This window comes from Melanerpes formicivorus, unplaced genomic scaffold, assembly GCF_026170545.1.
Source record: "Melanerpes formicivorus ecotype bairdi unplaced genomic scaffold, bMelFor1.0.p_v2 SCAF_34, whole genome shotgun sequence".
Classification (NCBI taxonomy): domain Eukaryota; kingdom Metazoa; phylum Chordata; class Aves; order Piciformes; family Picidae; genus Melanerpes; species Melanerpes formicivorus.
The window spans coordinates 2,278,204-2,301,616 of record NW_027142386.1 but is presented as its reverse complement, the minus strand read 5'-3'; the positions used below and the strand labels follow the sequence as shown (position 1 = coordinate 2,301,616).

At 54.3% G+C, this 23,413-nt stretch overlaps 1 protein-coding gene across 2 annotated transcripts; it reads left to right on the top strand.

Annotated features, from left to right (window-relative positions):
* Positions 1 to 2,155: 2,155 nt before the first annotated feature.
* On the top strand, positions 2,156 to 22,656 carry RAB11B (RAB11B, member RAS oncogene family). Of its 2 annotated transcripts, XR_010989546.1 has the most exons (6): positions 2,156 to 2,264; positions 9,946 to 10,141; positions 13,230 to 13,423; positions 16,344 to 16,424; positions 20,117 to 20,677; positions 20,746 to 22,656. XR_010989546.1 is itself a non-coding variant. In XM_068156393.1 (5 exons), exons 1-5 carry the CDS (start codon positions 2,225 to 2,227, stop codon positions 20,260 to 20,262), a joined length of 657 nt encoding a protein of 218 aa, XP_068012494.1. In that variant the 5' UTR covers positions 2,156 to 2,224; the 3' UTR covers positions 20,263 to 22,656. The 2 variants fall into 2 exon arrangements, 1 of the variants encoding a protein (XP_068012494.1); XM_068156393.1 differs by having other exon boundaries at positions 20,117 to 22,656.
* The last annotated feature ends 757 nt before the right edge of the window (positions 22,657 to 23,413 follow it).

Below are 23,413 nucleotides of genomic sequence, written 5' to 3'. Positions count from 1 at the left end.
AGCACAAACCATGATTCCCAAGGACGTGCCTGAGAGAGCTCCGGATGCATTTGCACGCTTACCAGGGACCCCTCCCAAGCAGATTACTCTGGGGCGGCTCTCTCCAGGGTGCTCACAGGCACACAAAGAGGGTGGGAAGGGGAACTCCTGGCTCAAGCATCCTTGGCAGGCAACTACACCCCGGGGGCACTGCAGGGGCTGAGGCAGCCAGCACCGGAGGCAGCATCTCAGGTGACCATTTGAGCAAGCTTTTATCATGTAAAAGAAGCAGCAGCTGGCACAGGCCTGGCTGCTTTCAAGGGCCTGTGCCCCAGCGTAGTTTAAGACAACATTTGGGACTTGTGGGACCCAAATGCTGCTGCCTGAGGCTTGATGACCTGCAAGTACTTGATGACCTGAGATATTCAGCGTGAGGCTTGACAGGGCAACCTGATCTAGGGGAGGAGGTCCCTGCTGACTGCAGAGGGGGCTGGACTGGATGACCTTTGGAGGACCCTTCCAACACAACCCATTCTGTGATTCTATGTCTCTATGAACTGGTTCAAGGACACACATGGGATTTCCAGAAGGAGTCTGCAAACTCATTGCCCCCTCTGTAACTACTGACGTGGCTGCTTTTGGTGACACATGTGACATCAATTCTCAGATGCAAAAGATACCACAACCCTGGGGGACTCCTAAAGGTGAAGAATGGGGACTCTGGACTCATGGTTCACCCCCACTTCACCCTGGGGCAGCATCCCTTTTCTAACACCAGGTCATCAACTAGGGGAAGGCAGGGGCAGCCCCAAGGTTCAAGCCACCATCTGCCCCTGCCTCAACCCTACTGAGCATCTCCTAAGGCCAGCAAGAGTAAGTCCAAAGCCATCTTCTTCCTCCCTACTGTCTCAGCCTTGCTCCAGTGTGATGCTGCAGACCTACTAATCTTTTAGTCAGCTAAAGATTCCTTCAGGGAAAGTAGGGCAGCAGCAGCTGAGCTGTGATGAGCACAGCCCAGGAAGGCAGGGATCTGTTTGAGGAGCAGGGAAAGCTCCCTGGCACATCACAGGCAGTGAGACGAGGGAGCCATCAGCCACCCTGGCAGGGGCTGTGGCAACAACACAGCAAAGGTGTTCAACCAGTGGCTGCAAGGCTGCCATACACACTCTGACTGCTGGCATGGAGGTCCCCAAAGCAGCAGGGACACCCCTGTGTCCTCAAAGCAGAGGGGACACCTCTGAACACAAAAGCAGCAGAGATACCTCTGTGCCCCAAAACAGTGGGGACCTGGTCCCCAAAGCAGTGGGGACACCCCTGTGCCCCAAAGCAGTGTGGACAGACCTGTGCCCCAAAGCAGTGGGGATACCTCTGGGCCCCAAAGCAGTGGGGACAGCCCTTGGCTCCAGCGCAGTGGGAACACCTCAGGGCCCCAAAACGATGAGAATACAGCTGGGCCCCAAAGCAGCAGGGCTGTGCTCGCTGGACGTGCTGCAGCTCTGCCGCTGGGAAGGCGAGAGGCGTCCTGCTCGGGGCCAAGGCAGCCGCTGCGCTCCTCGTGTGCAGAGTGGCCCTGTGCTGTCTCACGGACTCGGTCAGGAAATCGCCTCAGGCCGTGCTAGGACATGAGAAAAGGGAAACGTTTTCCTAGACCAAATCGTGTCACCGCGCGGGCCCGTTTTTGCCAGAGCACCTTTTTCAGCTGGTGCTCAGCACAGGGAGACCCTGCGGATCAGAATCTGACCCAGCCCGCAGCGAGGCGGGGTGCGGGGTGCGGGGCGCTGACTCGCGGCCGAGCACGGCCTGGGGAGAGTTTGGGGTGGGCTGAGGGTGGTTTTAGGGACACCATCCCCAGTATGTCTCCACCCCATGGTCCTGGCGCTGCGCTGACATCGGGCCGGACCCTGCCACAGGCTCCAGCTCCGACCCCACCCCGTCCCTCGCGTCCCGCCCCGGCCCCGACCCCGCCCATCCCCAAACCCCACCCCTCCGTCCCCGCCCCGTCTCGCGGGGTCCCTGCTCAGGCGCTCAAGCACCGCCCCTTTCCAGCTGCCCTTCTTCGATTGGGCAGAGTCGCCCGCCAGTCAGAGGCGCGCCCGTCGTCCATTGGGTGTTGCTGACGGGTCTGGCGCGCCGCCCGCCTCCTGCGGGCTCCGGCGGCCGCTGATAGGCGTCGGCGGGACCGCCCCCCCCTCCGGCTGGGCCGCGGTCGGTGCCTGGCAGCCAGAGGGTCGGCGCCGCCATCGCCATGGGCACCCGCGACGACGAGTACGATTATCTCTTCAAAGGTACCGCCGCCGGCTGCTCCGCTGCGCGCCGTGTCGCGCCGGCCGTGCTCCTCGGCGGGTCCGCGGTGGCGCTGGGCCCGGCCAGGCCGCGCTGCCCCGAGTCCAGCGCGGCCGCCGAGGCCTTTGTGCGTGGGGCGGCCCTGCGGGCAGCGCCTGCCGCCCCCGGCCGCGATAGGGCCCGGCCGGGCCTGGCGCTGGGGTCGCTGCCGTGCTGCGGCGGGGGAGAGCGGGGGAGTCTCGCCGGCTTTCCCCGCCCCGCCGCGGCGGGGGCTGCGCGCTGGCGGCCGGGCGGGGGTGAGCCCTGAGGGTGGATCCCCGGCGGGGCCGGGGTGAGGGAGAGGTGCGGGGCTTGCACCGGGGGCTGGACGGGAGGTGGGCTTCTATCTGGGGCTGTGCCCGGCGACGGTGCCGGTGGTGTGGGAGGGCCGGCGCCGAGCCGGAGCTGGGGAAACTTGGGCTTCACCGGGGAGCTTCGCAGGCGGCGAGCGGAGCGCTGGGCGCTGACGCCTGGCATTACCTTTGTGTTTCTGTCTCCAGATTTATGACGTTTTGGGTTGTACGAGGGAAGGGGTGACTGCTGGGTGGGCTCGGTGCTGCTCCTCCTGTGTTGGGATTTGTTGCTGTTGATGCGTGAAGGCTGCTGGAGGTCGGTGTCCAGCCTGTGCCAAGATGCCTGGGCAGGCTTTCTCCCCACAGCATCCCACAGTCTGCTTTTGAGGCCTAAGAGATAGTGCAGATGGGTGTAAAGCATTCGCCTTTCTGATTCCCAACCTGTTTTATGCTCGGTCTCCTGCAGTAGCATGCCCGAAACCCTTAGACTCAGCCAAAGGGTTCACCCCTTAGAAAAGGTGAAGTTAAGGTTCCCCTCTGTGGGTGCTCAGAAGGCCCTGGAGGGGTGTGGGTGCCTGCTTGCTGCCATGGAAACACCCCAGGAGTTTGATGTTGGGGTGTGCTGTATGTTCCTGAGCCCCTGCAAGGGCAGCAGTGGTCCACATGTGCTTGTTGAAGAGGTCTCTGCTGACAACCCTTTATGGCTGTGTGTGCCTGCTTGGTGTATTTGTTTTAGTCAAGACAGTGGTGGGGAAAAGCCCTTTATGTCTTCTCTGCCTATAAAGCAGAAGCCTAAGCCTCCACAAATGTGCTGAACTGTCTGGGTCTAAACTAGTTTCCTTCTGAAGTCATTCTGCTGTCTATTTCCCAAGTGATTTAATAGCCAGGAACTTGAAAGCCTAAAAATCGTGTTTCCTTTTTTCCCCTTCTGTGCATAGTCAGGCAGGCACAACTGCATTCATCTTCAGGAGTCCTCAGAGCACTTTGAAAGGTGTTGTTAGTTGTCTCTGGAGTGAAGCTTTAAGCACAGCTCTCTGGTCAGGAGCTGTGCTGTTCTGTAGGTGCTGCAGAGGAGCTTAGCAGACTTGGTAGCACTTAATGAAACATGGGGGAGAGAGTTGTCCCTTTCTGGGTGGCCTTTGGGGAGGGGCAGTTGTGTGGATGTTTTATTACTTTAAAATTCAACACCAAAAGAATCCCCTCCACCACCCTTCCCTATCTCTCATCTTTTCCTTCCTTCCCTCCAGGCTTTTTTTGGGACAAGAAATTAATTAGTGAAGGTAAATGGGATTAAGTGGGATGAGGTCTCCCCTGTAGGACCAACTCTTTCCTTTCCTTTCTGCCTTCTTCAGTTAAACCCCAAAGAGAATCGGGATAGTGTGCTTGGGGGAAGTGATGTCCAGAGGTTTGATTGTCTTCTGATTTAGCCCTTTTTAGGCTTTGGAGCTTTCCCCTGTCAGGGACATGCAGTGGTTGGAGGCAGAGCTAATGGTGGAGGAGGGCTGCAGTGTGGGTAAGAGAATTGGTAGCAAGGTCAAGGTTTAACCACTTCCCTGACCACCTCTTTTCAAAGGAAATACGGTTGGCCTCTAGTTTTAGCTTTTAAAGTCGTGCTTGCTGAAGAGATTTGCCTGCTTGCATTGCAGCACTGCTGGGGATGGCTCCAGTGAGAGGTGGTGTTGCTTGCAGGTCACCATCATTACTTTTTTTGTATAGTGGAAGGTCTGGAACTGCTTGTACAGGAACTCCTCTCCTTTAGTCTGGGCTCCATTAATCAGCTTCAGGACGGGTTTCAAAGGCAAAGAGTCCCCGTTTAGCATTTGTCTCTTTCATGTGAGTTTCTGCCTGTCGTTGGGGTTGAGAGTGAACGGCCGGGAAGTTTGTAGCAGCAGCTCCTGCGTGCAGCTGGGTCCTGTTCTTGGGCTCTCCCCCCTCGGTGTTCCCATCAGCTTGTGCTTCAGGCCTGGCCGTTTGAATGAGGCTGCAGGAGGGCCGAGCAATATTATCAGGTCTAGCACACGGCAGGCAAAGATTAATTTAAGGTTTGGTGGCACTCTTGGAGTGTGAGTGTGGTCCTAGTCAAAGCTGCTCTGCTGGGCTTGTGCCTCTTGATCGCCGATTTCCCTTCCTCTGTGTGCGTGCCCAGGGTCAGAGCTGCTTCTTTTATTGATCACAACAGAATGCTGTTTGTTAGCACAACGCCTGAGCCAGCCTTTGGGGAACAAGCTGAATGCTGTGTGCAGAGCTGTGCAGAACAACACAAGGCTGTGAGGACCTTGTGGATGTGCTTCAGTGATGTCACCAAGTGAAGCCAGCGGTTCCGGGCTCTGGGCCCAGCTCCTTTTGTAGCTGGGAAGATTAAAAGGCAGGAACTTAGACTCAGAGAACTGTCAGGGTTGGAAGGAACCTCAAGGATCAGCCAGTTCCAACCCCCTGCCATGGGCAGGGACACCTCACACCAGAGCAGGTTGCTCACAGCCACATCCAGCCTGGCCTTCAAACCCTCCAGGCATGAGGCTTCCACCACCTCCCTGGGCAGCCTGTGCCAGGCTCTCACCACCCTCCTGGTGAAGAACTTCTTCCTGACATCCAATCTGAATCTACCCATTGCCAGTTTTGCTCCATTCCCCCCCCAGTCCTATCACTCCCTGCCCCCTTAAAAAGTCCCTCCCCAGCTTTCTTGTAGGCCCCTTCAGGTACTGGAAGGCCACAATAAGGTCTTGTCAGGAGGAGTTTGGAATGGGTTGGACCTGGAGCTGGATTTGTGAGCTTTTAGTAGCTGTTAAACCATTGGAAGCCTTGCACCTGTGAAAATGGGACCTGCACTTTCCCTCTCAGAAAGCTTAGCCTTTTGTTAGTGTTTGTCTTAAAAATCACATTTGGGGCTGGGCAGATGTCTGCTGGCTCACCAAAAGGAAGGAAAAAACACCCATTTGAGGGGGGTGGGGGGGGGGGAAGAGAGTTTTCTTTTACCTTTGTGGGAATTCAGGCTGCTCTGATTAGAGCTTAAGCCTAACAAAGGCTGTGCTTACTAAACCCGAGTGCATGGCAGATTAGTCAGCAATATCTGGCACCCTTATGTGTTTAATATTCATAATGAACTCTGCTAGAGGGAAACTTCATCTTCTTGATTGTTCTAAAGAATATATCCTTCTTTCCAGATTATTAAGCTTGTCTCTGTGAAATTCTGCCAGGGACTGGAGCTTTTTTTTCCCCCCTGTCTCACTGGAGAGGGACTGGAGCTTTTTTTCCACCTGCATGGCTCTGGATTTCTGCCTTTTGCTTGCTTTGTACCACTGACCCCAAGGTGGGAAGCAGGTGCCCAGGTGGTAGGATTGGGCTCTGCCCAGGCTGTAGGCTTGTGCTGGGATTCAGGGTGCTGATGGTGTCTGAGGGCTGGAGCAGCTCACCTGTGGGGACCGGCTGGGAGAGTTGGGGCTGTTCAGCCTAGAGAACATAAGGCTCCAGTGAGTCCTCAGAGCAGCCTTCCAGGAGCTGAAGGGCTCCAGGAGAGCTGAGGAGGGACTTTTGACAAGAGCTGGGAGTGCCAGGACGAGGGACAATGGCTTTGAGCTGGGAGAGGGGAGAGTGAGAGTGGAGATGAGGAAGAATTTCTTGACAGTGAGGATGGGGAGAGACTGGAACAGGTTTCCCAGGGAGGCTGTGGATGCCCCCTCCCTGGAGGTGTTCCAGGCCAGGCTGGATGAGGCCTTGAGCAAGCTGTGCTGGTGGGAGGTGTCCCTGCCCATGGCAGGGGCTTGGAGCTGGATGAGCTTTGAGGTCCCTTCCAGCCCAACCTAGGATTCCCTGATTTTGCTGCTGACAGATGAGTCCCAAGGAGAGCAGTAATCCACAGCCTGGTGGGGGAGAGGGAGTCAGGGAAGACCAAAGGGTGCCACATTAACACCCTGAATTGTGGGGTGGTTCAAGTGTGGCTTGCCTGTGTCCTTCCAGCCATCTGGTGATGCTTGGTGCTGGTTGCTGGTTGAGGTCACTGCCTAGTTAAACCCAGTGGCCCTAAAGGCTCTTCAGGGAGTGACTTTGATTCTGCTGAGATGTGTTCAGGGAGCATTCAGGCTCTGAGATGTGCTTTGGAACTTTATTTCCTGCTCCATGAAGGCTTCTGCAGGTGGAGAGCTGTTGCTGGCTGGTGGCTTGTCCCCAGACTTGGGATGTTTTCCGAGATGGAACCACTTAGTCCAGAGTCTTCAAGGTATCTTCTTGCTCAGTTCCCATAGAAAATACAAGTCTGTGGTTCCTGTTGGCATGGAGACTTCCAGTTTTTGCATCTTTCTCCTGTGCTCCTTTAATGGGGAAGATGGAATATGAAGAAGGAGCCCTTGTGTAAAGCAGAGGACATCATTCACTGATCTGGCTCTCTTCCTTTGTTACTTCTGCATCCTCTAAGTTCTCAGAAATGCTCCTGCCACCTCTGCTAGAAGGTGGAGCAGCCTGCTAAAGGGGAGCCAGGTTGCAGCAGGGGTAAGAAACCAGCTAAAGCCTCCCTGAATTCTCTTCCAGTGGCCTGAGAGCCTTTTGCATGGGTTGTGCACAGAGCTGCCAGCTCCCGAGTGCCAGAGGAGAGGAGGTGGCTGGAACCTGGAGAGATGGCTGTGCCCTCTCCAGCTGCAGATTCTTGGGAAGCTACCTCCTTCCAGACACATTGGGCAGCTTCAGGGTTTTCCCAAGCTGGTCTGGTTTGTGTGGAGGATGTTTTGACCTATTCTTGGCTATGGTCAGGGCTTTGCTGTGGGGCACAGGGGGGCTCGAGGCCAGCAGAGCACTGGGCAACCTTCAGCTTGTTCCTGGAACACCTAGTGGAATTAGTGCTGAAAACCTGTTTGCCTGGCAAAGAGAGCTACGAGTGCTACAGCTGGAACTTGCAATCACAGAATCATTAGGATTGGAAGGGACCTTAAGGATCATCTAGTTCCACCCCCCCTGCCATAGGCAGGGACCCCTCACACTAGATCAGGTTGCTCAGAGCCACATCCATCCTGGCCTTCAAAACCTCCAGGGCTGAGGCTTCCACCACCTCCCTGGGCAACCTGTGCCAGGCTCTCACCACCCTCCTGGGGAAGAATTTCTTCCAATCTGAATCTACCCATTTCTATTTTTTTCCATTCCCCTCAGTCCTGTCACTCCCTGACACCCTCAAAAGTCCCTCCCAAGCTTTCTTCAGATCCTGGAAGGCCACAAGAAGGTCTCCTTGGAGCCTTCTCCTCTCCATACTGCACAGCCCCAACTGTCTGTCCTCACAGCAGAGCAGCTCCAGCCCTCTGCTCATCCTCGTGGCCTTTCTCTGGACACCTTCCAGCACCTCCAGATTCTTCCTGGAACAGAGGCTCCAGAACTGGACCCAGCTGTGGTCTCAGCAGAGTGGAGCAGAGGGGGAGAATCCCCTCCCTGGCCCTGCTGGCTCTGCTTCTCTTGCTGCAGCCCAGGATGTGATTTGCTTTCTGGGCTGCAGGTGCTCACTGCTGGCCCATGTTGAGCTTCTCATCCACCAGCAGGCCAAATCTTTTTCGCCTCTCTGTTCTCGTCCCTCCCACGTGGCCGGGCCAGGGCTGTTTGGCAGCGCAGGCAGAGGCTGCGAGGAGCTGATTGAAGCTGTCCCGGGTGGGGAGATGTGGCTCGGTGCCACCATCCGCTGGCTGCCCCTTGCTGCCGCTGTTGTCTCGGGGCTGTTCAGCTGTGCTAGCACAATTGTCTATCTGTCCGTGCTGTCAGCAGGCTGAGGTGCTGGGCAGCCTTCAGCCATCTCCCCGTGCAGCCCGGGGGCTGAGGAGCAGAGGCTACAGCCCCAGTTTGGGGCCGGGAGGTGAGGGAGCAGTGGCCGGGGCAGAACAAAGCTGAGATAACACCGAGGGCCGGCCCTTGGCTCTGGGGGGAGGATGGTGAGCTCCTCCCGGCAGCGTGAGGAGTGCAGACATCGGGAATGCCTTCTGCCCACGGCTGCTGGTGTGCAGGAAAAACAGCAGGGCTGAACCGAACCGGGGAATAGGCGCAAGGCTGAGGAAGCCTCGGCGAGGCTGCCGCCGCCTCCAGCCGCGATGCTGTTAGCGACAATGCCGGAGCCCTGCAGGGCGCAGTGTGTGCGGAGAGCAGCGCAGCGCCTCGGTTCCTTCAGTCCTGCTTCTCGTTCGTTACGGCTTACCCCGGTCAGCTCTACCAGGATTTAAGGAAGGATGCTGGCTGCACAGTGAGGGTCCAGCACAGAGCCATTGGGAGAGGCTGATGAGAAGATCTGCTGGAGAGCTGCTCCAGCAGGGCTGATGTGCAGAGGTGTGCCTGGGAGCAGCTGAGAGCTTCGGCCCCAAGGCAGGGGAAACTCCTCCAGGATGCTGCTTCCAGCAGAGCTGAGGCTGTGTGCCGCCCAACCCTCTGCACTGACGTTCTGCTGTTAGCATGGCAACACCTCCTGTGCAGGCAGAGATTTTTCAGCTCATCTGTTACTTGTACAATCTACTCAGAACTCCTCTGGTTGGCTGAAGTTCTGCCTTGCTTTCTGCCTTTGTGCTATCAGATGTCTCCTACATGCCTTTGTTGTTTTTTTTGTGGGGGGTGAACATATTTATAAGTTAAATTGTGGGAACAAACCATCCTGTCTGACCCCAGCAGGAGCTGCCAACAATTCTTTACTTGCTGGTTTGCTTGTTTTGAAGCAGCACAGCACAGGTTTGTGTTGCACACAGGCTTTTGGCAGCAGGCAGGGAGCCTGTGTCTCTTAAAATCAGAGTTGCAGCTTTGCTCTGTAGAAGGTCAGGATCTCAGGTAGTGATAGGACTAGGGGGAATGGAATGAAGCTGGAGGTGAGGAGGAAGTTCTTCCCCATGAGAGTGGTGAAACCCTGGAATGTGTTGTCCAGGGAGGTGGTTGAGGCCCCATCCCTGGGGGTGTTTAAGCCCAGGCTGGATGAGGCTCTGTCCAGCCTGATCTAGTGTGGGGTGTCCCTGCCCATGGCAGGGGGGTTGGAACTAGATGATCCTTGTGGTCCCTTCCAACCCTGAATGAAACTATGAAACTATAAGGTCAGGTGAGCAAGGGACATCTACTAACCTCTAGTTCCTGCTGGTGGTTGGAGCCTCCAAGGCCACCTTTAGTTGCTGCAGCAGTTCCCCACTGCCACTTCTGATGAACTGAGCAGCTGGCAGCACCAAGGAGGCTTGGGGCTGTTTTGGGGCTGAAGAAGCAAGCTGTGAGTAGTGAACTCAGAGGTGCTGTCAGTGTGACCTCCTGTGTTTGTCTGGCTGTGCAGCTCCTGGGTCCTGCCTGCAGGGCAGCCCTGCTGCCTGCTGGAGGTGCTGGTGTGGAGAGCTGATTGTTGCCATCGCCTCTTCTTCTCTTTCAGTGGTGTTGATTGGAGACTCTGGAGTTGGGAAGAGTAATCTCCTGTCACGTTTCACACGCAATGAGTTCAACCTGGAGAGCAAGAGCACCATTGGGGTGGAGTTTGCCACCAGGAGCATCCAGGTGGATGGGAAGACGATAAAGGCCCAGATCTGGGACACTGCAGGCCAGGAGCGGTACAGAGCCATCACCTCCGCGTGAGTACCGGGCCCCTGCTCGCAGCTCACAGCGGGGCCAGGGCAAGCTGTGGCTGGAGGAGGAGTGGAGCACCCCTGGGGCATGTGTGTGGTGGTTGAAATTTCCCCCCCCTAAACATTAACTTTGCCAGACCCAGCTCAGTTGGAAGCAAAGGAAAGCTGTGTTTACAGGCAAAGCTACGATCTACAACGGAGTGCAATGAATATCCAGGATGTACAATGGTTACAGGGACTCACAGTTAGCAAACAGCACAAGAGCCCCCCTGGACAGAGACCAGGAGAAGGTTCATAGTATTAGTCAGGGTTGGAAGGGACCACAAGGATCATCCAGTTCCAACCCCCCTGCCATGGGCAGGGACACCCCACACTAGATCAGCCTGGCCAGAGCCTCATCCAGCATGGGCTTAAACACCTCCAGGGCTGGGGCCTCAACCACCTCCCTGGACAATCCATTCCAGGGCTTCACCACTCTCATGGGGAAGAACTTCCTCCTCACCTCCAGCCTGAATCTCCCTGCCTCCAGTTTCATTCCATTCCCCCTAGTCCTACCAGTATCTGAGATCCTGAGCAGTCCCTCCCCAGCCTTTCTGTAGGCCCCCTTCAGATACTGGAAGGCCACAATTAGGTCACTTTGGTTACCAGCTTCTCCTTCCCTGCCCACCCAGCCCCACCTGGCCAAAGAAAGGAGAGAGAGAGAGAGAGCAGAGAAAGTTGTTGTTAGACTTAACCAACACAATGCAGAAGCAAGTTAGGATCTCTCCAGAGTGAAGGAGTGAGAAGAGATGAGAAGGAATTGTTTTGGTACAAGAAGTCTTATGGTAGATCTCTCTCCAGTGAAATTGTTCAGCATGACCTTTGTTTTCCTTGTCATACCCAGTGTTGATTTATTTACATTTTACTGCTCTTCTGCTCAGGATCTGTGAACAAATTTTAAAGGCATGGCCTAAAACTACCACACACCTGGCAAAACCATTGTGGCAAGCTTCAGTGTAGATCCAAATCTGTAGATACTGAAGACTTCTGTATTCCTTGATTCACACAGCATCACAGTGCGTGAGAGGGTGGAAGGGACCTCCAGAGATCATGGAGTCCAGCTCCCCTGCCAAAGCAGGATCAGATCATGAAAGTAATTTTGAGATGTTGATGATACTGATACAGAAGAAAAACCTTAATGGCTTAAATCAAAAGCATGGAAAATGCTGTTTGAGGTTTGTGATTCAGGGGTTCTGCCTGCCCTTGATATGCTCTCTGCATCACCTGGGATGAGCATCACTTCTGGTGGAGGCTGGGTGCTGTCTGGCATCAAGCTCTGCTCTGGATGTGGTAGCTTAGCTCAGTGTCAGTGGCTGCAAGTCCTCATTGTCCCCTCAGTCTTGAAAGGCAGGGGTTTTTAGGACAGCCCCCAGCCACAAACTCCCTTGAGATTTCAGTGACTTTGAGTTAGTCACAGCCCCAAGAATTAGGTCCAGGAGCACGTGCTGAACAACCTGTGAGTAGGAGAGACAACTGTGACAGTGCTGACTCTGCAGCACCAGGCACATTCCTGCTCAGAACAGAGGTGCTGAGAAGCTCTCCTGTAGGGCACCTTGTGAATCCAGATGCCTCTGGGAGTGTCTGTTCCTGTGCAGGTAGTAGGCAGAAGTATCTTTTGGAGGGGATAAAAGAAAGCTGTTGGCAGGGTTAGGGCATCTCCTGACCAGGAGTTTGCAGTGCTCTGGTGTTACAGAGGGGTCTCAGTTTGTCAGGGCTCAGGCTTGTTTGAGTCCTGCACAGACTGAGCCATCTGTGTTGGGCTCAAGGGGAATGGTTTTGGTTGAGGTGAATTCAAGTGAAGCAGGGTGGGAGGAGAAAGGAGGTGGTGGAAGGTGGGAGTAGAAGAAAAGAGCACAGAGCCCAGAGGGAATAATCTGCAGGGGAGGAATGCAAAGCCCAAGTGCTGCAGGTGATGTCAGTGGTGATTTCAAACTGCATCTTTCCCACAAGTGCTAGCCTGCTTTCCTTGGAGTTTTGGTGACCCTTGGGTTTTGCAGCACTGGAGCAGCTGTAGCAGAAAACCTACTGGCTGAGTCTGTTCCACCAGCAGAGCTGGCTGGTGAGAACCAGGCCCCTCTGCACCCTGTGACCCTGCCTCTCCTCTCTGTGCTGGCACAGGCTCTTGCCTGGCACATGGCTGAGCTTGCTGAGCCAGCAGAGCACCAAGCAGCAGTCAGGACTGAAGGGGTTATGCTGATCTGGTACCCTGGATCAATTCAGCAAGGTGTCAGTTGAGCAGGGGAGAAATGGCAGGGATGGTGTGGAGGGGATGTGGATGTTACAGAACTCCTGCCTGAGATTGGCTTCTGCTTCCACCTGGACATAAGAAAAGACTTTCACTGTGAGGGGGACAAAAACACTGGAATGGGCTGCACAGAGAGGTGGTGGAGTCTCCTCTGGACACTCAAACCCCATCTGGATGTGTTCCTGTGTGACCTGTCCTGGGTGAGCCTGCTTTGGCAGGGGGCTGGACTGGATGATCTCCAGAGGTCCCTTCCAACCCCAACCATTCTGTGGTTCTAATGACATCAGCACAGCTTTTCCCAAAGCAAGAGGATGTTTTAACTTGGTAGCAGTAAGCAGTGTAGAGGTGCCAGGTGTGCTGAGGTAGCTTGGGCAGAGATGGTCCAGTGCAGAGCCACAGAGCTGCTGCAGGCAGTGGAACATCTCCTATAGGGCCAGGCTGAGGGAGCTGGGGCTTGGAGCATGGAGCAGAGGAGCCTGAGGGCTGCCCTCATTGCTGGTGATAAAGATGTGCAGGGCTGGAGCCAGGCTCTGCTCAGGGATGGCCAAGGACAGCACAAGGGGCAGTGGGGGCAAGCTGGAGCAGAGGAGCTGCCAGGGGAACAGAAGGGAAAACTTTGTCACTGTGAGGGTAACAGAGCCTGGAGCAGGCTGCACAGAGAGGTTGAATCTCCTGCTCTGGAGGCTTTCCAACCCCACCTGGCTGTGTTCCTGTGTGAGCTGCCCTGGGTGACCCTGCTGTGGCAGGGGGTGGGACTGGAGGGCCCCTGGAGGTCCCTTCCAAGCCCACCCCTGCTGTGTGGTGTTTCAGGTACTACCGCGGTGCTGTGGGGGCTCTTCTGGTCTATGACATCGCCAAGCACCTCACCTATGAGAACGTGGAGCGCTGGCTGAAGGAGCTGAGGGACCACGCCGACAACAACATCGTGATCATGCTGGTGGGCAACAAGAGCGACCTGCGGCACCTGCGCGCCGTGCCCACCGACGAGGCCCGCGCCTTCGCAGGTGGGTGGGCAGCAGGGGCATGGCCTGGGCCCTTGCAGGTGGGTGGGCAGCAGGGGCATGGCCTGGGCCCTTGCAGGTGGGTGGGCAGCAGGGGCATGGCCTGGGCCTTTGCAGGTGGGTGGGCAGCAGGGTGGGCAGCAGGGGCCGGCCTGGGCCTTTGCAGGTGGGTGGGCAGCAGGGGCCAGCCTGGGCCTTTGCAGGTGGGTGGGCAGCAGGGGCCAGCCTGGGCCTTTGCAGGTGGGTGGGCAGCAGGGGCCAGCCTGGGCCTTTGCAGGTGGGTGGGCAGCAGGGGCATGGCCTGGGCCTTTGCAGGTGGGTGGGCAGCAGGGGTCTGGCCTGGGCCTTTGCAGGTGGGTGGGCAGCAGGGGCCTGGCCTGGGCCTTTGCAGGTGGGTGGGCAGCAGGGTGGGCAGCAGGGGCCAGCCTGGGCCTTTGCAGGTGGGTGGGCAGCACTTCCTGGGTGCTGCTCCCTGAGCTTGCTGCTGCTAGTGGCAGCTGCAGCCACACTGCTGGTCTCTGGCCCAGAGCTTTCACCTCAGTTCTGGGTTTGACTCTAAACAAGGCATTTCAGAGTTTATCATGTTTTGAATGCAGTTGTGGGGGTGGGGCTGGCTCGGGGGTGGGACTGGCTCTGGTGGGTTTGTTGGGTTGGGTGTTTATGGTCCTCGTAGTAGGAGATGTTTTTGAAGCAGTGTCCTTGAGCTGCCTGATAGCTAAGATGAAACACTTCCTCTAGCAAGGCTAGAAGCAGAAAGCAGCATGCAGAGGAGAAAATGTCACAACATAAATGATCCCAGCACAAAATGTCCTTCCTGCCTGCCTTCCTTCCTAGCCTGGTCCCACTGAGTGCACATCAGTGTGGGCAGCTGCAGATGAGCAGTGACCCTTCCTTAGCTGGTGCAGCTTCTCCTGCACTTCCTCCTGTCACAGAACCACAGAATCTTCTTCTTGGTTGGAAAAGACCTCAGAGATCATGGAGTCCATGATTGGTGGCTGACCTACCACCACCATGGTCAGCAATTATGTCCCCAAGTGCCATGCTTATGCCATCTGGTTTCATTTAAATGCAGTGATCATCAGGCTTGGAGGTTGTCAGTGGCTGGGAGCTGCCAAGTGGCTTCTGTTAGCTGCTGCCACTTTATCAATTCTGTCCTGTGCCTTGCAAAGTGCTGCTTAGATCCTCCTTTGCCTTATAGGCCCTAGGGACCTGCAGCTTGCTTCTGTGTGGCTGTCAAGCTTGGAGCTGGAATTTAAATGTGCAGACTTGAAAGTCTTCCTAGGGCTTGCTTGAACTTCTTCCTTGGCTCTGCTCTGCTGAGATCACACCTCCAACACTGCTTTCAGTCCTGGTGTCCCCAGAAGGACACAGAGCTGCTGGAGTCCAGAGGAGGCCACAAAGATGCTCCAAAGGCTGGAGCAGCTCTGCTGTGAGGACAGGCTGAGGGAGCTGGGGGTGTTCAGCCTGGAGAAGAGAAGTCTTTGCCTTCCCTGTGGATGCCTCCTGCCTGGGGGTGTTCAAGGCCAGGCTGGATGAGGCCTTGAGCAGCTGAGTCTAGTTGAGAGGTGTCCCTGCCCATGGTGGGGAGGTTGGAGCAGATGATCTCTGAGGTCCCTTCCACCCTGAGCCATTCTAGGACTCCATAGTTCTATAATTCTGGAATTTGCCAGTAAGCAAATACCCTGTGGTCAGTAAAACCTCTTTGAGTTGCCAGCTGAATGAGAAGTGACATCTGGAACAGAGAAGTGAAGCCCTGAAGCAGGCTGCCCAGGGAGTGGTTGGAGTCTCCTTCCCTGGAGACATTCAAAACCCACCTGGATGCATTCCTGTGTGACCTCCTCTAGCAGGGGAGTTGGACTCCTGTCTTTTGAGGCCTCTTCCAACCTCTACCATCCTGTGATTCTGTGAAGAGAAGCACTGGAAGGCAGCTGGTGCCCTGGACACTGGCACTTGACTCAGCACCTTTTTGCCCCTGCCTGGCTCCTGGGGCTGTTCTAAGCAGTGGTGGTTCAGGTGCTGCTGTTTCATCTCTGTGACTGAGACCTGCCTGTTCCTGGGCAGGTAGCACAGTGTCCTTCTGGATCACAGGATGTCAGAGGTTGGAAGGGACCCAAAGAGAGAGTCCACCCCCCCTGCCAGAGCAGGGCCATACAACCTAGCTCAGGTCACAGAGGAACACATCCAGACAGGCCTTGAAAGTCTCCAGAGAAGGAGACTCCAGAACCTCCCTGGGGAGCCTGTTCCAGTGCTCTGTGACCCTCACAGTAAAGTAGTTCAGTATCACAGTATCACCAAGGTTGGAAGAGACCTCAAAGATCATCCAGTCCAACCTGGCACCACAGACCTCATGACTAAACCATGGCACCAAGTGCCACATCCAATCCCCTCTTGAACACCTCCAGGGATGGGGACTCCACCACCTCCCTGGGCAGCACATTCCAATGGCTAACAACTCTCTCTGGGAAGAACTTCCTCCTCACCTCGAGCCTAAACTTCCCCTGGCACAGCTTGAGACTGTGTCCTCTTGTTCTGGTGTTGGGTACCTGGGAGAAGAGACCAACCCCCTCCTGGCTACAACCTCCCTTCAGGGAGTTGTAGAGAGCAAGAAGGTCTCCCCTGAGCCTCCTCTTCTCCAGGCTAAGCAACCCCAGCTCCCTCAGCCTCTCCTCACAGGGCTGTGCTCCAGACCCCTCCCAGCCTTGTTGCCCTTCTCTGGACACCTTCAAGTCTCTCAATGTCCTTCTTGAACTGAGGGGCCCAGAACTGGCCACAGGGCTCATGGTGTGGCCTAACCAATGCAGAGTCCAGGGGCACAATGACTTCCCTGCTCCTGATGGCCCCACTAAATAAAGGTGTAAAGAAAGTCAGTGTGAAATAAAGTGTGGTGGAAGGTTTTAAGGGACTCCTTTGTTCTCTGTTGCAGAAAAAAATAACTTATCTTTTATTGAAACTTCTGCTCTGGATTCCACAAACGTAGAAGAAGCCTTCAAGAACATCCTTACAGGTATGGCTTGGGCTGAGCTCAGAGGACCCCTGGGGTGGTGGAGCTTCTTCATGGGCATGTTTTGCAGTTCCCTGCAGTGTTTTGGGAATGAATGTTGGGAATATGTATTATTAACATGGGGTAGTTTGCAAGCCTTCTCATCCTGCCTGTGTGTCCTGCCTCCTACCCCACACCTCCCTTCCCATCCAACAACCTGGAGGTTTCCAGTCTCTGGTACTCCACAAATTCAAGCTGCTGCAGTAGCCCTGCTGTAAAGGCACTGCTGGTTCTGAGCCTGCACAAAATCCAGGCAGTGAAGTGCTGGGAAGTGAAATGTCCCAGTGTGTCCTCCTGCAGCAAAGCAGACTGGTGCATGAGTGCTGTCCAGCCTGCTGAGCTCCTCTTCTTCAGCTGATGGCAAGGGCTGGAGGTGGCTGGGCACCAGCAGCACAGCTGTGTGCTGGCTGCCTCCTGGGAATGTCCCTGAAGAGTTCTAGGACTTGTCCAAGAACTCAGTAGTGGACTCAGGTCAAAGTGAGGCCAGGGCTTCTGACTTCTGCTGCCCAAGAGCATTCCTCAGCACACAGACCTGCTGGAGATGTGGCTGCTGAGAGCAGTGTCCAGCTGCAGCTTCAGGCCTGCTGTGTGGCTCATGCAGCAGGTCCACTGCTTGCAGTCTCAGAGGTATTCCAGCCAGTAGGACTCTACTACTTGGTTTTTCACCTCTTCCAGACTAGGGCTTAGAATTCCCATCCCTTAAGATGGAGCTGTTGCTTGCCTGTAATTTCCTGCCCCTGGATTGTGGAGCTCCCTACTGCCCATGAGGCCTGGGGCTCACCACTAAAGCTTTGTTACTGCAGGTGCCCCAGCAGCTTCTCCCTGCACTGAGCCATGGCCAAAGCACTTCTGTTGGTAGCTCACAGGGATTTCCAGCTGGTGGTGTGCAGATCTGAACTGAGTGCTCACTGGGCTCTCTGGGAGAGTGCACAGCATCATAGGATGTTAGGGGTTGGAAGGGACCATCTTTGTGGAGTAGAGGAGCCTGAGGGCTGCCCTCATTGCTGGTGATAAAGATGTGCAGGGCTGCCCTGGCAGGGGTTGGACTGGATGATCTCTGAAGGTCCCTTCCAACTCCTAAGGTTCTGTGATTCTGTTTTAGTGCTCTGAGGTAGTGCAGCAGTTGCCATCCACCCTGTCCTCCCTTGCAGTGTTGTCCTGAGACTGACCCTGGGTGGAGAAGATGGCTCTAGGGATAAGTCCTACACTCTCTGCTGTAACAGATTAAGATTCTCAGGGAGGCAGAGCTTGAGCTGAGGTCAGGCCTGAGCAAACTGAACTCCAAGCATTGCCTTAGCAGCATCCTGGGCTCCCCAGGGTGTTGAGATAGAGCAGGGATGTGGCTTGTAAGACTTGAGTAGTCCTGAAAAGGCTGGTCCTGAAGTGATTACCTGGGGGCCAGTCCTCCTCCTGAGGGAGAAGAAACCTGGGCAAATGTGCTGTGTAAAGCAGGGAGTCTGGGGACTTGGTGGAGGGAAGAGATTAGGAGCAGCAGGGCAGGAGCTTGCTTAGTGGTCACCAGTTTGAGGGATCCCTAAAGACCCCAAACTCCCCAAAAATACCAAATCAAAAATGAAACTCAGCCCTCAGATGGTGCCCCCAAGAAAAAAAGGGCTTGGCAGGGCCTAGGAGCAGCTAACTGCTGAAATACTCTACTGAGCAGGGCAGAAAGGGGCAGGGCCACTCTGTGTAGCTCTCCTCATCCCTTTCAGCACAGAGCTGGAGGTAGCCAATGGCAACCAGGCCAGCCTGGGGCTGAAGGTTTCCATTTTACACAGTGGAAATCTGTGCAGCCCAAACAAACAGAACCCAGATACCCCCCAAAATTTCCCTCCCTCCCCAGCTTTTAATCCTTGCTGTAGGCTTTGGTAGTGTTTGGAAGGCTGTGGCTGTAGGAATGTGACCATAATATTTACCACAGACTTCCAGGGAGGTGCTTCCCCTTTTCCTGTCTCACAATGGAGGGAAGTTGGTTTTTATAGTCAGTCAAATAAGTGATTTCCAAACCTTTCAGCTTCAGTTCTTTCTCTGCAGCTGCAGTGGGTTGTCCCTGAAAGCTTTTGAACCTGGCAGCCTCTCGTCAGTGGTTGTGGCTGTGTGGATCTCTGTGCTTTCAGGCTGAAATTAATTGGTGTCAGATAAATTAAATCTCTGCAGAAAAGCCTTTTTTTGATCAATATGGAGCTCTCTGGAGTCATGTGGCTTTCACTGCCATTTGTTGTAAAGAGGAGCAGGCTGAGGGAGCTGAGGTTGTTCAGCATGGAGAAGAGGGCTCCAGAGAGAACTTAGGAGCTGCCTTCCTGAAGGGGCTACAAGAAGGCTGCAGAGGGACTGTTCCCAAAGGCCTGCAGGGACAGCACCAGAGGCAATGGCTTCAAACTAGAGCAGAGCAGATTGAGATTGGATGTGAGGAACAAGTTCTGCAGCAGGAGGCTGCTGGAACACTGCAACAGGTTGCCCAGGGAGGTGGTTGAGGCTCCATCCCTAGAGATATTCAAGGTGAGGCTGGACAGGGCTCTTGGGCAACCTGATCTGGTGGAGGATGTCCCTGCTGGCTATGAGGGGGTTGGACTGGCTGAGCTTTGGAGGTCCCTTCCAACCCAAACCTGTTTATGACAGGATAGAATAGAATAGACCAGACCAGGTTGGAAGAGACCTTCAAGATCATTGTGTCCAACCTATCATCCAACACCACCCAACCAACTAAACCATGCAGCCAAGCACCCTACCAAGTCTCCTCCTGAACACCTCCAGTGATGGTGACTCCACCACCTCCCTGGGCAGCCCATTCCAATGGGCAATCTCTCTCTCTCTGTGTAAAACTTCCTCCTGACCTCCAGCCTAAACCTCCCCTGGCTCAGCCTAAGACTGTGTCCTCTTGTTCTGGTACTGGCTGCCTGGGAGAAGAGACCAACCTCTGCCTGTCTACAACCCCCCTTCAGGTAGTTGTAGACAGCAATAAGGTCACCCCTGAGTCTCCTCTTCTCCAGGCTAAGCAACCCCAGCTCCCTCAGCCTCTCCTCACAGGGCTATGCTCCAAGCCCCTCACCAACTTCGTTGCCCTTCTCTGGACTCGTTCCAGCAGCTCAACCTCCTTCCTAAACTGAGGAGCCCAGAACTGGACACAGGACTCAAGGTGTGGCCTAACCAGTGCAGTGTACAGGGGCAGAATGACCTCCCTGCTCCTGCTGGCCACACTGTTCCTGATACAGGCCAGGATGCCATTGGCCCTTTTGGCTGCCTGGGCACACTGCAGGCTCATGTTCATCCTACCATCAACCATCACCCCCAGGTCCCTCTCTGCCTGGCTGCTCTCAGCCACTCTGACCCCAGCCTGCATCACTGCCTGGGGTTGTTGTGGCCAGCCTGATCTAGTGTGGGGTGTCCCTGCCCATGGCAGGGGGGTTGGAACTAGATGATCCTTGTGGTCCCTTCCAACCCTGAATGATTCTATGATACTATGATGTGCCTCTCGGCAGTAAGTAGCTGGAGGCCTCCTCCGGCCTGGACCGTTCCGAGTTACCTGCCACAGCTGGCCAGGCTTGGACTCCCCTCTCACAGCCCTCTTCTGATGCTCGGGTTGAAGCCTCCCCTCTGCTGGCTTGCTCGGTGTGCCGCTGGGGGCAGCGTCCCTGAGCAGCGCCCTCTCCCCGCAGAGATCTACCGCATCGTCTCGCAGAAGCAGATCGCCGACCGCTCGGCGCACGACGAGTCCCCGGGCAACAACGTGGTGGACATCAGCGTGCCCCCGACCACCGACGGACAGAAATCCAACAAACTGCAGTGCTGTCAGAACCTGTGACCTCCCCTGGATGGCTCCTGTGCCCTTCACCTCGTCTGTGCTTCATTTAGAAACTTGTGTGCACTTCTTATCTCCTGTGATTCAGTGACTCCCTCCCTCCCTTCCCCCCCTTCCCCTCCATTCTCATCTTAGAGCTTTAACTGTAGGGCTAACATCCATCCCCCTGCCTCTGAAACCCCTTTCCACGTGGTGACTTCTGGGCTTGAAAGTGTAGGCACTGATCTGCTAGACCTTGGGTTGTGGTGGAACATCTGCTGCTGGATATTATCCCATGGAAGGCTCTCCTCAGATGGTTTTGCTCGGTGGGCTTTGCCCTCTTGAGTTGTTTGGTGGGGGGGTTAGTTGTTGGGGTTTCTCTTGGGGCTTATTTGGTGGTGGTTGGTTTTTTTTCCCTTGGGGGTTGGGTTTGGTTGAGGTTTATTTTCCCTTGGGGGGTTGGATTGGTTGAGGTTGTTTTTCCCCTTGGGGGTTGGTTTGGTTGAGGTTTTTCCCTTGGGGGTTGGATTGGTTGAGGCTTTTTTCCCTTGGGGTTGGATTGGTTGAGGCTTTTTTCCCTTGGGGTTGGGTTTTGGTGGAGTTTTTTTCCCTTGGGGTTGGGTTTTGGTTGAGGTTTTTTTCCCTTGGGGTTGGGTTTTGGTTGAGGTTTTTTTCCCTTGGGGTTGGGTTTTGGTTGAGGTTTTTTTCCCTTGGGGTTGGGTTTTGGTTGAGGTTTTTTTCCCTTGGGGTTGGGTTTTGGTTGAGGTTTTTTTCCCTTGGGGTTGGGTTTTGGTGGAGTTTTTTTCCCTTGGGGTTGGGTTTTGGTTGAGGTTTTTTTCCCTTGGAGGTTGGCTTGGTCTTGGTTTCTTTTTCCCTTGGGGGGGTGGCTTGGTCTTGGTTTCTTTTTCCCTTGGGGGTTGGCTTCATGTTGTTTCTGTTGGGGTTTATCTTGTTGATTTTTTTTGTTGCTGCTGTTTTGTGGATTATTTTGGAGAGAAACCATGGGGACTTGACTAACAGTTGAAGAAATAAACTACATTTTAGGTGACAAGGGTTTGGTTTTCACCTCCCCTAGTCAGGTGTGATGATGATGATGATGAAGGGTTTTTTTTTTATGGGCTTGTGTTTCTGTAACCAGGGGGGAGAAATTAAAAGGCAACAGCCATGCTACCCAAATGCTCTGCTCTCTGTCCTGATGAAGTCTCCCAGGGAGGGTTTTAGTGGCTGCACACACATGAGAAGGCTGTTTGACAATAACCTGCCCTGCTCTCCCCTCACCCCTCATGCAGTTAGGCTGCCTCTGTACTTGATAGTTTCCTGCTCGGGAACTCTCTTTTCTCTCCCCTCTTGTTTTGATTTGGGAACAATGGAAGTGTGTCTGCATTGCTTTCTCTGCCTGTGCTGCTCCTGCAGGCTTTGTGGAGCAGCTCAGTATTTATTCATGGCTTCTGTTAATCAGTCAGAACATTCTTGTACAGGAAGTGCCCAGCAGGCACACTGATTTCAGAGCCCTTTTGCAACCTGGAGGTGTTTCGTAGGGTGGCTCAGTGTCTGAAGCAGGATCTTCTCTGGTTCCAGGGGTGGGTTGGTTGGTTGGTTTGGGGTTGGTTTTTATTTTGCATGCTGCTTTTGTTTGTTTGTTTGGGTTTTTTTTCCCCCCCTCTAGATCTCTTTCCCTCTGTTTTGAGTGAGTGGAGCAATATTTCCCTGTCATGTACATATACCTGCACTCGTAAGGGGTTTGGTTGTTGTAGAGAAACACTTTATACATTTTGTAAGACTCCTGCAGAACCATCACCCCCTGAACTCCCCCCTCCATGCCCTCCCACTTGTTGACCTTGTGCAGAATATCCTCTTCACCTCTACTAAAATACTTAATATTAAGGTTTCACATAACTGCTAACCTCTTGTTTGCCTCTTCCTCTGTTTTACTGAATTGCAGACTGTAATTCTCCAATGATTGTACTTCACCTGATGTACCAGAGCTGGCAGCAGCAGGGCTAACTGCTCTACTCTAAATCCTTTGTTTTGCTGAAGGGGAAGAATTGTTGCCACAGCTCCTTCAGGCAGGCTTCTGCTAGCTTGGGGAGGTCTCCTCTGATGGCTGCTCCTCATGCACTGGCTCTGACACTGGCATCCCCTCTGCTGAATGTTGTGGGTGAAGCTGTCTAAAGGAGGAGTTGGGAGACCATCAGCTGCTCTCTGAAGGCCAGGAAAGCAATTTGCAGTGAATTTTTGCTCTGTATTCTGAGCCTGTACCTCACTTGATGAATCCTACCTGCATAGTAGTGAGTTGATTCTTCTTTTTCTGATACAAAGCAAATATGAAGCTGTGAGTTGTGCTGGAAGGGGGATTCTGACATTCCAGTCTCAACTGTTCTGTCTGGTTATGTAATAAAATTAAGGGCAGTTAACTCTGATGGCTTTTCTTTCATGAGGTTTCCAAACCAATGCCTTGAATTTTGTCCTGTGTACAGCCAGAGGAGGGCTGTTGGTGGCAGAGGGTGCACGTGGTGCCTGGCACTTCCACTTTCACCTTTGCTAGAGGACTCATTCAAGGTGAAGGGAGCCTGCTTGCAGAACAACCCCATGGGTGTCAGCTCCTCTTTAGGCATCACAGTGCTCTGTCCTAAGGGTGTCCCAGGTCAAGAAGCACTTTCAGCACTTGGTATTTACTTCAGTTCCATCCTGTGGAGAGGAGGTGCAGACAGCAGGGACTGGAGAGGTCTCCTTTGTGGTGGTCCCAGACTGGAAGGTGATGTGCAGTCAGTATCTAGAAGGCTGGCAGAGGAGCACACAGAGAATGGAATTCTGAGGTACTGAAAGTCCTTTGTTCACACATGGACACATGGAGCTGGCTCCTTAAGTTCTGAACTAAACTAAAGGAGTTGAAGAGTGTGAGGAAGAGTCACCCTGTTAAGATTCCTGAGTTCAGGGCTAGGAAAATTTACTCAAACTCCTGCTCTTAACATGCAGTTTGTAGACTCAGTCTGGCCTGGTTTAAGAAGCTGAGCAGCAGTGTAGTCACTTCCCTACCTCTTGAAAGCTATTTTCTTTAGTCTTTAACTTTGTGGAAGGCTCTGAACATGGCCTGAGTCCCAACAAAAGGTTCATGTCTGGGGCTTAAGTGCTGTTAAAAATGATGCAGGTATTAAAGAGACCTTGTAGATCACTG

Bases quoted from the DNA above. Each gene is read 5' to 3' on its own strand.
- RAB11B (XM_068156393.1), top strand. From the start codon at position 2,225: ATGGGCACCCGCGACGACGAGTACGATTATCTCTTCAAAG. The intron at 2,265-9,945 runs GTACCGCCGCCG...CTTCTCTTTCAG, and splicing joins GTACGATTATCTCTTCAAAG to TGGTGTTGATTGGAGACTCT. The intron at 13,424-16,343 runs GTGGGTGGGCAG...TCTCTGTTGCAG, and splicing joins CGAGGCCCGCGCCTTCGCAG to AAAAAAATAACTTATCTTTT.